The sequence below is a fragment of the Hoplias malabaricus genome, chromosome 1 (genome assembly GCF_029633855.1).
Source record: "Hoplias malabaricus isolate fHopMal1 chromosome 1, fHopMal1.hap1, whole genome shotgun sequence".
Classification (NCBI taxonomy): domain Eukaryota; kingdom Metazoa; phylum Chordata; class Actinopteri; order Characiformes; family Erythrinidae; genus Hoplias; species Hoplias malabaricus.
Window position 1 is genome coordinate 54,480,379 of NC_089800.1, and position 15,769 is coordinate 54,496,147.

Below are 15,769 nucleotides of genomic sequence, written 5' to 3' on the forward strand. Positions count from 1 at the left end.
CTCCAAAGGTTTCTGACAAAAACCAAATGTCTCAAGCATTTTTTTAAAGGACCTGGGTGGTTTCGTCCCACCAGCCGCTTTTATTGCTAATCTGCCGACGTGAGAAAGACACAGCGAAGTCGGGAGGAGGACACCAGGTGCTGCGCAGTACTGACCAGTGGGCAGTTGGCATCGGCCGAACTCGAGTAGAAATAGAAACAGAACATCCGTTACTTCCGTTACTTTGTCCTGCTGTTTCCGATGTTTTATTGGAATTAGAAGAGTGCCCCCCCCCCCCCCCCCCCCACCCAAATCCAGTTCTGGGAACGTAACATCATAACTTCCAGTTCAATCGTCCATTAGTTTCATCTCATTTTGTTGTTATCTGTTTGTTGTCGAGTTCTTGCTGAAGTTAGACAAGTGAACCCGCCCGGCTCTGAGCGGGCACCATGACGGGCACGGCGCCCATGCGCTCCAGCGTGGCCTGAGACACGGCGTACGAGTGTGTGTGCGTGTGCCCATGCGCATGTGGGCCATGCGACGTCGTCCCGGTCGCCGCGGTGACTGTGGGTGGTGGCCTGAGGCTCAGAGAGCCGTTGCTGCGGGTCATCTGCGGCGGCGATGGTGCTGAGTTAGTGGTTACCACCAGAGTCTTGGGCGGTGGCAGGGTGTGGCTGCCGTTGGAGAAGGGGGCGGGGCCTCGTGGAGAGGGGGCAGAGCCTACACCGGAGGTGAAGGCATGGCGCGTGTCGCCATTGTAGCGCGTGTAGGAGTTGCTGTCGTAGTTGCTCTTGGGGTTGTGCCAGTAGCGGCTGTTGTACGTGTTGGTGGACGTCAGCGTGTCGTTCTCCGAAGACGAGGCATCTGCCTGGAACGCTTTCACAGAGGAGGAGCGCTTCGGGGGGAGGTCGTCTTCTCTGGGGGGGACAGAGAGACAGACATATAGCCGTTAGGTCTAACACACTGTCCATCAGGAGGAACACAGCCACATGAAGGGGCTACAGTCTGGACACAAGTGAAATTGAGAACCTTGTTGAACAGTGGCAGTGGAGGGAGAACGTGTTGGGAATAAACATAAAACAATAGAAATTACCCCTGCGTTTATTTTAACATGTGTCCAGTCTTTACTGACCGGATCTCGTTAGGGATCTCGTCCTCTTCGTATCGGTTCTTATTTCTCCAGTAGAACAGACTGACCACCACCAACAGAGAACAGATGACCACTGCTAGAACCGCAGTGGCAATGGTCCCAGCAATGAGCCCCACATTCTGAGGCTGAGCTACAGAGAGAGAGAGAGAGAGAGAGAGAGAGAGAGAGAGAGAAATAGAGACAGAGAGAAAGCACAGAGAGAGAGAGAGAGAACACAGAGAGAGAAATAGAGGCAGAGAGATAGAAGACAGAGAGAGAGAGAGAGAGAAATAGAGAGAGAGAGATAGAGACAGAGACGGAGAGAAAGAGAGAGACAGTAAATGGCCTTATCTCACATGTGAAGGTCAGTTAATGTACGTATGTACTGGTCAGTGATGGTCAGTAAGTGGTGACTCACGTGTGATGACCTGCAGGTTGAGGAGGCAGGTGCTCTTGCCGATGGCGTTGGAGGCTGTGCACTGATAACGTCCAGATGAAGCGCTGCTGATGTTCCTCAGAGTCACAGTCCCTTGCATCTGGTCTGAAAACAACAACAGCAACCATAAAGCAGCAGTCAGCCGCTACAGCAGGGGTCAGCAGGTCACTGACAGAGAGACTGGAGTAAAGCCTGACCACAGCTGCGCACAAGTGGATTATAGGTTGAAGGAATAAAAGAACAACAAGAAAAGACTTAAACAATAAAAGTCATGACTTTTAAATGAGCAGAATGCTATATATTGTCAGGTCTGAAATGATATTTAAAAAGAATATCTATGATACAGAGACCAGGAACAGTATGTAATTAAAATATTGTAAATGAATAAATATTTAATGAAATATTCTAAAAAGAACTACATTCACAAAGAGAAATAATGGCTGATTAAATAATAATAATAACTTTATATTTAATAAACATATATGCATTTGTGGATTAGTTTTAGTTTTTATTCAATTTAAAATATTTATAAATAGAATTAAAGGTGCAATACATAAAAAAAAGCACAAGTCTGGAAGATATTTGGAAGTGGGCTCGATTTAAATTCTGTTTCTAAAACCAACCACTAGATGGAGTCACATCATTATAATATAACGAGTTATTCTATAGACAGAAAAGATAAAGAAAAGTAAATACAGGTGAATCCCAGGGAGGGTGCAGAGCTCTGAGGGAAAGAGGGACAGAGGACAACCATCACCTTCAGCATCTGGACCCTTGTCTTACATCAGGGACTGTGTTTGGAAGCTCACTGCATCGTCATTAAAGGCATTGTTCGGCTAAAAACCCAAACTATTGAAATTGAAGTGCTCAGTGGTGGTGAATGAAAGCAGACGTCTGAAGCTCTCCACTGCCGAGTGCTGCAGGGCTTTATTTCCCTCTGGTCAGAGTTCTGTCCAGTGTCCACACACTGCTCTCATCACTCTGGAATTAAAGGGGTATCTGAACATTTTGGCCACGCAGCGTGTGGCTCCAGTGCAATGCTTTAGCCAAACGATGCCTTTAATCACAGAGGAAAAAGAGGAGAAACCAGACACAGACTCGGGGCACGGTGGAGCGGGTGGGGGCCGGTCACTCTGGGGTCGGTTCAGCACGAGCAGATTTACCGGCAAGCGAGGGGCAGAGGGGCACCCCCACGGCCAGGGGCTCCGTACCTTGCGTGGCGCTGTGTGGGAGTTTCGGGACGGACTCCAGCTTCTCCCAGGAGTAGGATGGGGTGGGGATCCCTTCCTCTGAGCCGCACAGCAACATCACGTCACTGCCCACGTCCAGGGAACCCTGCACACGACAGGAGGGGACGGAGGGGGGCACTGGGGGAGGGTTGGGGATGAAAGAGTTAGAGAGAGTTAGAGAGAGAGAGAGAGAGAGAGAGAGAGAGAGGGAGGGAGAGATAGGGAGACAGAGAGAAGGAGAGAGAGAGAGAGAGAGAGAGAGAGAGTGAGAAAGGGAGGCAGAGAGAAAGAAAGGAGGAATGATAAAGAGCGATGAGAGAGAGAGAGAGAGAGAGAGTGAGTGAGAGAGAGAGCGAGAGAGAGAGGTGAGAAAGAGTGCCAGTGAGTGAAAAAGAGAGAGATGAGAGAGAGTGTGTGAGTGAGAGAGAGAGAGAAAGAGAGAGAGAGAGAGAGAGAGAGAGAGAGAGAGAGAGAGAGAGAGAGAGAGAGAGATGAGGGAAGATAGAGGAGGGAGAGAACGTGGTGATTTAAAAAGCACTAATATTTATTATAACTTATCAATTGTTATAATTTAAACAGCCCATTTATATAATGTATATGTATATAATGTATATAAAGGTGATGACCACCTGATATCACACGCTACAGTTCCACTGGGGAACACTGGGGCCTGTGCACTTACTGTTTCAAACAGTAGGTGGCAGTGCAGGACCAGAAATGTGGGTCAAATTCAGAGTCGTGTATGCACCTGCCCTTGGGGATGGAGCTCATCTAGTGGAGAACTTACTACACCTCCAGCCTCCTCTGTAAACCCAGCTACACCTTACTGTAATGCTTAGGAAACTGGGGGCGGGTCACAGAGATCTAGGCCCTGGACTCTGGAGAACCCTCAGACTTGGGAACTTAGGGGAACAGATGGTGAGGGACAATTCCAGCCTAAAGGAACAGGGCGGGAATACCTCCACCAAGGCACCACCATGTTGCAGAGACTCTGCTGACTCACCGAGCACGGTCAGGCCGATGACGCCGATGTTGCGCCCCCCTCTGTCAGGCAGGTTGTTGACCAGACACTGGTAGGTTCCCGTGTCTGACAGCTGTGTGTTGTTGATGAAGATGGAGGCACTTGTGCTGGGCATCGTGGCCACGAACCCCACCCGCCCGTTCATGTGATTCGCCAGACTGAACACCTGACCACCCTGGTAGATGATCACCTGATCAGAGAGGACAAGGGCAAACAGGATCATTAAGATTCAGTTCATTCATTTTTGTTCCTAACACACACCTGGTGTTCCTCAGGGTACAGCATTATTACAGTTTGTTGTGCCATGTGTAATTTACAATTGGGGCTAGAATTTGTCTTCTTTAGTTTTGCACTCGACCATTGAGCCTCGTTCATATGAAAATAAGCAGAATTTCCAGAAGCCATTATTAGAAATATTTCGGAGAACAACTTTATCAGACCTCGGAGACCAGGAAATGATCCAGACTGGGTTTCTTTCCAAACTCAAATCACACCAGAGGCACCGAGGGGTGGCTGTAGGTAATGACTTGGCTCTGATGCATCTGGAACCAACCAGACCTGAACCAACGGGAACTGAAAGGAGGTCCCAGACCTGATTAAGACTCTCCTTCCTTATTACAGTCATCCACAGTCTTTTAGAAGATGATTCCTAAAGATATCCAAGGTAAACGCATGCCTTTGTTATGGTATATGGGTATCCTACAGGACCTGATTGAGGACCTCCATCTTTCTTACACTCATCTGAAGCCTTTTAGCTCCAAGTTTCAAAGATGAAGTGCAGCCACCACGCATCGTAAATGACGCACTTCTAAGTGTTGACCAAAAGAGGGCGCTGATTCTTAAGGAAGGAGCCAAACACTGAAATACATAAATGTGTGTGTGTGTGTGTGTGTGTGTGTGTGTGTGTGAGTGAGTGAGTGAGAGAGAGAGAGAGAGAGAGAGAGAGAGAGAGAGAGAGATCAATAAAGCCCCCATCCCCTGATATTAAAAAAGGATAAAAACCTAACACACGTCACGTTTGATCTGCAGTTGTGCACTCGCCAAAGCTGCCCCTTTTCCCCTTCGCTATTGTCAGGAATTAATTTTTGATCACCCCCTAAACGTTTCACACTCATTTCTGCATCGTTTTTGAATGCTCTCCAAAACTCTCACCCTGAGTCGAACCCGAGCTGAAGCACAAACATCTGCTGCATGCAGCTGGAGAACAAAGTCGGGCGAATTGTGCTAAAAAGGCTTTTCCTACTCGGGCGAACCTTCCGCCGCACGGAGGCTCTGCAGAAGACAGAGGAGGTGAAGGACACTCAAAGCGCTGCCTTTCAAGAGCATGCTAATGTAGTTGCCATGGTTTAAAGTGCACTCACACACTGAATAACACTGGGAAGGCATTCGAATCACGCAGCTGTGGTCCAGACCTCTGAGGGAGTTCTGCCCAAATGAGGTCCTCAGGTCTTAGCTGGTCTTCTCTATGGGGCTTTCTCCGGTCGCACTCTGGCAGATTAAAATATTCAGAAGGAACCCTGCTATATCTGAGCTAACAGGGTTGAGCAGAACATGAGGCCAAGGTTCTGTAAAGGATGGAGAGCGATGATGACGCCTTTACTAAAGACCTGCAGAAGAAAGGCCTCCAGGCTCCACCCCTCAAAATCACTCAACGTGTCTGAGCTCTTATCAGAATCTAAACCAACTCCTACGACTGAACTGGAGGTGTGGCTCATTAGAGCTGAGCGCGGGACTCTGGAAAGGACTGGACACTACAACCACACTGTGTCCACTGTGCTTTTGTTAAAGGCCTCAGAGAACACACAACTGTGTGAGTCCAGCTTTACACACACACACAGTGCAGTGTCTTTGGACTACATGTCAACTGTGATGCTGTGGTTCTCAAACACACACACACACACACACACACACACACGGGTTTCCTGAGAGCGCTTTGCTTTTGTCCTTTTATGCACAGATGAATAGGCAGCTCTTCAGCTGTGATGAACAGCAGTGAGCCCTGCAGTCCCCCGGTGTGTGTGTGTGTGTACAAGTGAGAAGATAGACTAGCAGTCAGAAAGAGAGAGAAGCTAAGACATTTGTAGACACCCGGGGTAACCTACAGCTGTTTGGTTGAATGCTCAATGCCAAGTGTCGGCAAAAGGGTTGTAACCGGCAGAGACCCTTGGCATTGATTTGTGGAGCAGCAGAACTGTGTTTTCCTTGTGTGTGTTTGTCTGTAAATGTGTGTGTACGTGTACATGTGTACATGTGTGTGTGTTATGGGCAGGAAAACGAGGTCATGGTCCTCGTGCGGATGATTTCGATCCCTAAGAAGCGCCTTGGCATGGACCATGCCATCCTCTACCACACTGGCCCCACCCCCACCCCTACCCTCACCTATAAACCCGGGCCGTAATCTCCTGGACCCGCCCCCATCCACTACAACTCGGTCAAATGTCTGTGGACATCATGTCCCTTGTGTCTCTAAGTGAATCGTGTCCCATTTGTCAGTGTGTCTCTGTAAGGACTCTATCACTGAATGTCCACAAATATTTAGACAGTAGATGGGGTCATGGACTTAATGTAATGCATTTTGCAACGCTTAGCGGGCGCAGCCGTGTGTGTGGAGCACACCGGGAAGGTGGGCAGAGCCACATAGGATGTGGGCGGAGCCTCTGATGGTCTGTTTTTGGATGAGAATCCAGCACAAACTGGAGCGCAGGTTTTTCTGGATTTCCCTTTGATTCAGAGAGATATGGCTCCATCTGAAGCTGCAGGCATCACCTGCCCTTGTCCCTTTTAACCTGACCTCACACACACACACACAAACACACACGCACACACTCACCTGCCTCTAACTCTTTCAACTTCAGGCACATTACAATCTTCTGCACTAATTAACCCAGCGCATCACACACACAGCCGGAGCAGCTGTTCCTCTCTATACACACACACACACACACACACACACACACAAACACACACAAACCCACACAAACCCACTTTCAACAGAAGCGCTGCTGGGGCTGTAGGGCTCATGTTTTTGGACTGAGCAGACATTAGCGTCCGTCCTCAAAAGCCTGGGCCAGCGAAGGAGTGATGCTAGGGGTCCAAATATTTGTGGACACCCTTTAAAGTGAGAGAATTCAGCTACGTCCCAACCTCTATAACTTCACACAAGGGCCTGAAGTCGGCAAGTGATGGACACGGGTGTAATGCCCCCTAGGACCAGACTGTGCAGAAGTGGAACAGATTCTACTCTTCGAATAAGGCTTTAGACCTGTTCTACTGCTAGTCTTTCAATGCTAGGGGGGTTTATACAACACTAGCCCATGCTTAGCATTGGGTGTGGTGACGTTACACAGATGCAGCTGATCCACACCATCAGGCTGTTCAAAAGACGTCATAAATGTGGCATGCATCAAATATCTCAGTGATTAGTTCCATATTTGGAAGGAGGTTTGGGCATCTAATGTACATACGTCCAGCATTTCCACAAAGTTCTGACCGCTCTACTGACCGCTCCACTGACCAGCAGAGTGAGCCAGGTATCGACAGTCTACTGGTCATCCATCATTTCACCCACTGCTGAGCCCAGGCACCTCTTGGTTTTCCAGGTTTCTGAGTCTGTGATCAGGCTGATGGTTCTGGATCACATTTCTGATACTCGTCTCAAACCCAAACAACATGAACCAGTGCTAGAATCTGAACAGCCAGCTGTACCACCTTTTATTTCCTCCCACCACAATCAACCGGAGCTTCTGAGACCAGGTATGATGTCCATGTCACAGTGCTTTCTGGTGTGAGTCTTCATTCACAATGAGAGAAATGAAAATCCAACGTGTCCTGGGATAGTCGCTTTATTGAAACCCCTTTGAGACCCCAATCCTCTAGCCCTTTACTGACAGATAGTTTCCGACCACAAATCTTCCATTGGCTAGATCTTATTAGAGGAGCAGTCTGAGGACATGTAGGGAACGTGGGGCAGGACTTTACCTGTTCTGGCTGATTGGCGTTGGACAGTGGAGTGACCATCCAGATGATGTAGAGGTTGTTGAGCGCGGCGCTGGTGGTGAAGGTGCAGGGCAAGATAGCAGCCTGACCTCTGGCCACCTGGACACTGCTCTGGCTGACCGTCACCTCCAAGGATCTGACACACACTGAGTAAAGAGGACACAGAGAGAGAGAGAACAAAGTGTTAATCACAGTACATTGAGATCAAATTCCACCGCTAAATATTTTTTATTAGGATATAAAATAATCTCCCTGATCTATCAGTTCCTCCATTATTTGGAATTGCTTTCTCTCCATCTGTGAATCTGTTCATATCTTATTCTTCTATCCGTTTGGGGCAACATCACTGAGCCATTACTGCACCCTTTACTGAACCCTTAAAAGGCAACAGGGAAAAAGGAAGCAAGTGAACAGATTCAGATTCAGTTAAGAAAAGTCAGTTAAGAAAAATAAAAGCAGAACTATTAAGTTGCACAGACAAAACAAGCTACAACTAAATCTTTTTATCTGAATTCACATTTAGATGTTTATTTTTGTCTCAAACACGGTAGGTTTAACAGATACCATAATAGTATAACATGGGTCCTGTGTTTTACTGCTTGGTTTCTCTGTGAAGTCTCCACAGGACACTAGAGTACAGCTCACCAGCAGTACCCCAGCACAAGCCCCATGGTCAGTGAATGTCTGCCAGAGACCCAGAGCAGCCCAGCATTTCTAAACATATCAAAAAGCACCAGATTTATGCTAAGCTCAGTCTTAGTCCCCAACCTTTATTACTGACCTACCTTGACCACTTTGAGGTAATTCCTGGCACACAGACCCTGCACCGATGGGACGCTAAACATCCTACTACGCTAATGTAGTGAGGCCAATTGCAATCATTTCTGTAGCGGCTAAACACATTACCCCTCAACTGGGTTACGTCCTCTGGCAAGAGCCATGTCCGCTGAAGGAAAGCTGCATCATCTGCACACGTGTTCAAATGAACAAATATCCATCAATCATCCATCAGGTTAATTAAAAAAAACGTAATTTAGCTTTTGCTGTCATTAGCCATCCCCCTCGTTAGCAGGTCTACAGATGGCGGGCAGATTGAATTAGTCCCTTAACGAGAGGTTCCATGCATCTAATTGGAAGAGACAAATGGCCGCCTCAGCGAATGTGGTCATGTGACCACCTTCCGGCCCAATCAGTTGCGAGGAAACCTTAGCCCACCTGCTGGGGGTGGATCAGGTCCAGATTGCTCCATTTTCTGCCCGAGAAGCCCCTTTATATGACTGCTTCCCTCGTTTTGTTTTTCTTGCAATCCATTCTTTGGATTCATGAATAACGAGTCAGTTATGACATGTCCAACAACACGGTGAGGGAAACACAGGTCAGTTATCGAAAATATCACAGACCACATTGAACTTTGCTGTAACGTGACACAAGGTGGTTTCAGGTTCTTCATTTTACTCAGAAGGACGTTTAGTTGAGGGTCAGTCGTAGTGCTCTAGTGGGTGGTCAGTGAGATGGAACCCATGTAACAGACGTCTTTAATTAGTCCACATATAGTCAGACCGACCTGCGGTGCAGAAGCCATTCCACTGAATCGAAATACAACACAATCAATAAATATATCTTTGAGCTCTGTGCACAGCTCTGGTCAGAACAACAAGATTGCTTAATAGCAGCCCACAGACCCTATGGAAATCTGAAACTTGGAAATGCCAAAAAGACTTCTTTGGTGAACTCCATCCTGGATGATCAGGGCAGCCTTGCCCTTAAGGGAGGGAATCCCCAAATGAGCAATTTCAAGAGACCACCATCAACTCTTCAGAGGTGGGTCATGATCCAGGTTTGTTCAGTATTGTGTATCAACTGAGCAAACTTGCTTCCTATCCTTCCTCTGAGGGAAGACATTCCGTACCTGTTCCTGTTTGGAGTTCACCTCGAAGGAGTCTTTTTTGATTCAAGCTTTAGAGTCCCTTAGTGTCCAGGGGCACAAACAGACCAAGTGGCCTCCTGAGACAAGTAGAGTAAATAAAAACAACAATCGTAGCTTCTGATTGGCCCACAAAGATGCTACAAGTGGAGGACTGTATGGGACGGTGATGGCCACACCACCCTCTCAGCCCTTAGCCTGTATGGGCCTCCTCTCGCAGTTTTGCTAAATGGAGGGAACCTTAGCAGCCTTGAGGCCTAAAAACCCCAGCATCCACTTTGAATTTTTGGGAAAATATGAATGGGTCTTCTCTCCATCTCCTGAAGTTGCCATGCACTGGATCCCGTCTGTTATTAGATGATCCAGAGCCCTAACAAAGCTCTTAAATAATTCCGCAATGGAAATGACCATGAGAAATCTAGTCCCAGGCTTAAAGCAGCTTTAGATTACATGCCTTGATCCAGCCTTGACCCCTCGGACCAGATCTTGGAAGATTGGTCCGGCTGAGAGCCCATCTTAAGTCCCAACATTCCTTCTGCCAAAGCCTGGAGCCTTGAGAGCTCCCACCCACTCGCACAGACATGAAAAATGATGCTCAGATGGTCGTGGGTTTGGACGGCATGGTCAGTACCAAGGCAATGGTTGGAGGTGTCTCCATAAACAAACAAACAAGTAAATAAACAAAGCAGTCAGGAAAACAAGCTTTGGACTCCCGACAACTTACAAAATGAGACGTCAACAATGAGGAGCTTATAGACTAGCTCTTGGATCACTGTGGTTAGGACTTGATGGCACTCAGTCTGATACCCCACTGGCTGACCGTGGTATTGGGCTTATGCTGACCTCAGGAGCTGAGGAGGGTGTGGTGGTCTGCAGTAGAACTAGAAGTTGTTTTGCTGTTGGTGTTGGTGTAGATCCTTGCAGAAAATCCCACTGCGAGACAATGCTGTTATTTATTTAGACGCTGATTATGAAGGAACTTGTCTCCCGTGTTTGACGCTGATTATACAAGTCACCTTCGGAGCTTTGGGGAGGAGGGCGGAGCTACAGGACACAACCCCAACACAAGGAACGAGAAAAATAAATAAAGAAAGAAAGAAAGAAAGAAAGAGAGATGCGGGGAGTGTAAGGGGGTGGGGCTTGTGTCAGCATCATTTCTCCTTTCCTCTGCGATAGTCTCGTCCTCTCATATCTCGGCTGGTTCTGTCTCATTTGTGCCAATCCCTGTGGTTTAATATATACACCTCCTTCACTTGTCCCCCAAACCTACGCACACACACACACACACACACACACACACAACCAATATACACAATACTTTCAGAAGAGTTCCCCATTCAGTGCCCAACTCAAACATTAAGAACGCCTCCCTCTCTCTCTCTTGCTCTCTCTCTCTCTCTCTCTCTCTCTCTCTCTCTCTCTCTCTCTCTCTCTCTCTCTCTCTCTCTCACACACACACACTCTATTAAATCTATCCATCCACAATCTAAAGTTAATAAAAATTATTGTGTAAGTAATTTTGTGTTCATTATGAAATTACAAAATGCTACAACACGACAATAACTCAGACTGGTTTTAGTTACAGAAAATCCAATAAAGGACTTACATAAGGCATACACACACACACACACACACACACACACACACACACACTAATAGAGCTCTGATGAAGCATGGCATTCTCTGAGGCGTTCTCAGGGGCAACACAATAAAAGCACTGTTTAATATTTCACACATAAACAAGTATCTCCGTCACAGCCGGGACACTCTTGGGTCATGTGTGTGTGTGTGTGTGTGTGAGTGAGAGAGAGAGAGAGAGAGAGAGAGAGAGAGAGAGAGAGAGAGAGAGAGAGACGTTTACAGCAGATACTAATAAAGGATCCACATGATCGTCCAGAGATAACTGACCAGTCAGTGACACACACACACACAGTACACTAATCTCCACATCACAACGCAGCTAGTCCCCCACATGACCAACCGCTGGCCCAGACATCTACAAACTCTCTCTTTCTCTCTCTCTCTCACACACACACACACACACACACACACACACACACACACACAAAGCTCTGAGATCCACACACTGCTACATAAAGCTGCTTAAAATTGTGGGAAGCATGCACACACACACATACACACACACACACACATACACACACACACACACACACACACACACACACACACACATACACACACACACACACACACACACACACACACACACACTAATGCACATGTATGCATATGAACACAAGCCATTCAAACTTTGGAAACATCCACTCAGAGAACCTTTTCCCTGTGTTAGGAATTATCCTATAAGTAAATGAAGTCGTGTGTGTTCAGATGTGAAGCAGTGTGTATTTGGATGTGTAGTGGTGTGTACTAGGAACTGAGGTGTTTTTTCTTGAGAAGTGAGGTTGTGTTTATTAAGAACTGAGGTGGTGTTTATTAAGAACTGAGCAGGTGTGTATTAGGAATTGAGGCATTGTGTATTAAAAAGTGAGGCAGTGTTTATTATGAAGTGGTGTTTACTAGGAAGTGAGGCAGTGTGTATTAGGAAGTGAGGCGGTGTTTATACAGAACTGAGGTGGTTTGTAATTAGGAAGTAAGGCAGATTTTATTTGGAAGTGAGGCAGTGTGTATTAGGAAGTGAGGTGGTGTGTATTAGGAAGTGAGGCAGTATGTATTAGGAAGTGAGGCGGTGTGTATTAGGAAGAGAAGCAGTATGTAATATGAAGTGAGGTGGTGTTTATTAGGAAGTGAGGCTGTGTTTATTAGGAAGGTTTAATAGGTGGTATTTATCTTGAAGTGAAGCAGTGTGTATAGGGAATTGACATGGTGTATATTGGGAAGTGAAACGGTGTGTATTAGAAATTAAAGCAGTATGTATTAGGAAATGAGTCAGTGTGTATTGGGAAGTGAAGTGGTGTGTATTGTGAAGTGAAGGGGTGTTTACTAGGAAGGTTTATGAAGTGGTATTTATTTTGAAGTGAAGCGGTGTGTATTGGGAAGTGACACGGTATGTATTAGGAAGTGATGGGGTGTGTATTAGGAAGTGAGGTGGTGTTTATTAGGAAGTGAAGCAATGTGTACTAGGAAGTGAGGCGTTGTTTATTAAGAAGTGAAGCGGTGTGTATTAGGAAGTGAGGAAGTGTTTATTAGGAAGTGAAGCAGTGTGTATTAGGAAGTGAGGTGGTGTTTATTAGGAAGTGAGGCAGTGTTTATTAGGAAGTGAGGTGGTGTTTATTAAGAAGTGAGGCAGTGTTTATTATGAAGTGGTGTTTATTAGGAAGGGATGCCGTGTTTACTTGGAAGTGAGGCAGTGGGTATTAGGAAGTGAGGTGGTGTTTATAAAGAACTGAGGTGGTTTGTAATTAGGAAGTAAGGCAGATTTTATTAGGAAGTGAAGCAGTGTTTATTAGGAAGTAAAGCGGTGTGTATTAGGAAGTGAGGTGGTGTTTATTAGGAAGTGAGGCGGTGTGTATTAGGAAGTGAGGCAATGTGTATTAGGAAGTGAGGCGGTGTTTATAAAGAACTGAGGTGGTTTGTAATTAGGAAGTAAGGCAGATTTTATTAGGAAGTGAGGCAGTGTGTATTAGGAAGTGAGGCTGTGTGTATTAGGAAGTGAGGCAGTATGTATTAGGAAGTGAGGCAGTGTGTATTAGGAAGAGAGGCAGTATGTAATAGGAAGTGAGGCGGTGTTTATTAGGAAGGTTTAATAGGTGGTATTTATCTTGAAGTGAAGTAGTGTGTATAGGGAAGTGACATGGTGTATATTGGGAAGTGACACAGTGTTTATTAGGAATTGAAGCAGTGTGTATTAGAAATTAAAGCAGTATGTATTAGGAAGTAAGTCAGTGTGTATTGGGAGGTGAAGTGGTGTGTATTGTGAAGTGAAGGGGTGTTTACTAGGAAGGTTTATGAAGTGGTATTTATCTTGAAGTGAAGCGGTGTGTATAGGGAAGTGACACGGAGTGTATTGGGAAGTGACACGGTATTTATTAGGAAGTAAAGTGGTGCGTATTAGGAAGTGAGGCAGTGTTTATTAGGAAGTGAGGCAGTGTTTATTAGGAAGTGAGGCAGTGTTTATTAGGAAGTGATGCAGTGTGTATTAGGAAGTGAGGTGGCGTGTATTAGGAAGTGAGGTGTTGTTTATTAGGAAGTGAAGCGGTGTGTTTTAGGAAGTGAGACGGTGTTTATTAGGAAGTGAAGCGGTGTATATTAGGAAGTGAGGCAGTGTTTATTAGGAAGTGAAGCAGTGTGTATTAGGAAGTGAGGTGGTGTTTATTAGGAAGTGAGGTGGTGTTTATTAGGAAGTGAGGCTATGTTTATTAGGAAGTAATGCTGTGTTTATTAGGAAGTAAAGCGGTGTGTATTAGGAAGTGAGGCGGTGTTTATTAGGAAGTGAGGCAGTGATTATTAGGAAGTGAGGTGGTGTTTATTAGGAAGTGAGGCTGTGTTTATTAGGAAGTGATGCTGTGTTTATTAGGAAGTAAAGCGGTGTGTATTAGGAAGTGAGGTGGTGTTTATTAAGAACTGAGGCAGTGTTTATTAGGAAGTGAAGCAGTGTGTATTAGGGAGTGAGGTGGTGCGTATTAGGAAATGAGGCAGTGTTTATTAGGAAGTGAGGCAGTATGTATTATGAATTGAGGCAGTGTGCTCAGTGGACTCAGTGATTGGTGAGTGTGCAGAAAGTTAAAGTAGGCCAGTGGCTCTGCTGATGGAGGGATTATCAGGAGAAGTGAAGACGACTAAACCCCTGCAGACAGATGGCTCAACACACACCCACAATCTCTCTCTCTCACACACACACACACACACACACAAACACACACACATTAAAAGTAAATGTTTAGGCCTTGCACACTTTTCTGTAACATATTTAAAACCTGTTTATTTCAGAATTAAAAATACATTTTGTTAATAGACAGCTCATTTCATATAATTATTTTTTACCATTTATTTACTGATATTTAGGTTGAGGTTAAATAGACAGTGGAAGGGAAGTGTTAGAGAAAACGGTTGAATTTTTATACTCAACATAAACTCAGAGACATGGTTGAAATGTAACATCCCGGCCCCTGAAGGTGTTTTTTAAACATAATATTTAGTAATGAATAGTATAGCTCTCCTCCAAGCATGTTGAGCTCTAATTACATTTTATTTGTGCCCGTTTGAAAAGACTGATAGCAGATGATTATACACACATGATGATTATACACACAGATGATTATATACACATCCAGTTTTACAAAACATTCTTTCTTTAGCAGTGGATTTTTGAGTGTTTGCTGTTGAGTGTGAGTTTGAGTGTGAGATGTTTGGTTTAACCCCCTTTTCCAACTCTAGCCATAATGACAGTGGCTGTGTTTGTGTTAAGTGCCAGATAGTTAGCCGTTTGGTGGATGAAGCTGTTCCACTGTGACGCACTCTTGCATAACTTCCTCCTTTCAAACAGTAATAAAACAAAAGTCCTGCTTTTGGATCCAAAGGTGGCAAGAAATCAATTATCAGGTTGAATATTAAATCTCACTGACTTTCCAGTTAAACCTGGTTCAGCAGCAAAAATCATGGCATCATAACTGACTGGGATTCATCATGTGATCAGCACATAGACAGTAATCACTAGGATTAGCTTTTTTACATCTTCACAACATCACCACGATTGGAAATGCCTTATCCCTGCAGGAGCAAAAACATTAGTACATGCCTTTATTACTTCAAGGCTTGACTACTGTAACGCACTACTGTCAGGATGCACCAGCAGAAATTTAAAAAAACTTCAACTAGTTCAAAATGCTGCAGCCAGGGTCCTCACTAAAACTAGAAAATTTGAACATATCAGTTCAGTTCTATCATCCCTTCATTGGCTGCCTGTTAAATTCCGCATTGACTACAAAATTCTGTTACTAACATATAAAGCTCTACATGGGCTCGCTCCTGAAAACCTTCAAGATTCTATTTCCTATTATGAGCCTCAACGATTCCTCAGATCACAGAGTACTGGACATTTAATTGTTCCCAGAATTCAGAAGGCCTCAGCTGGGGG

At 45.4% G+C, this 15,769-nt stretch overlaps 1 protein-coding gene across 3 annotated transcripts in view; it reads right to left on the reverse strand.

The window, feature by feature from the left end:
• Positions 1-274: 274 nt before the first annotated feature.
• Positions 275-15,769, reverse strand: part of igsf11 (immunoglobulin superfamily member 11) — a 95,181-nt gene continuing 79,686 nt past the window's right edge. The window contains exons 1-7 of one of the 3 annotated variants that reach the window (XM_066679666.1): positions 8,576-8,698; positions 7,773-7,936; positions 3,777-3,984; positions 2,756-2,911; positions 1,527-1,649; positions 1,112-1,259; positions 275-896 (exon numbers count right to left, since the gene is read on the reverse strand). In XM_066679666.1, coding sequence (XP_066535763.1) covers positions 392-896; positions 1,112-1,259; positions 1,527-1,649; positions 2,756-2,911; positions 3,777-3,984; positions 7,773-7,811 — 1,179 coding nt within the window. In that variant the 5' untranslated portion in view covers positions 7,812-7,936; positions 8,576-8,698 and the 3' untranslated portion in view covers positions 275-391. Of the gene's footprint in view, positions 897-1,111; positions 1,260-1,526; positions 1,650-2,755; positions 2,912-3,776; positions 3,985-4,234; positions 4,420-7,772; positions 7,937-8,575; positions 8,699-15,769 lie in introns of those variants that run through there. The other 2 variants (XM_066679657.1, XM_066679674.1) reach the window with 2 other exon arrangements.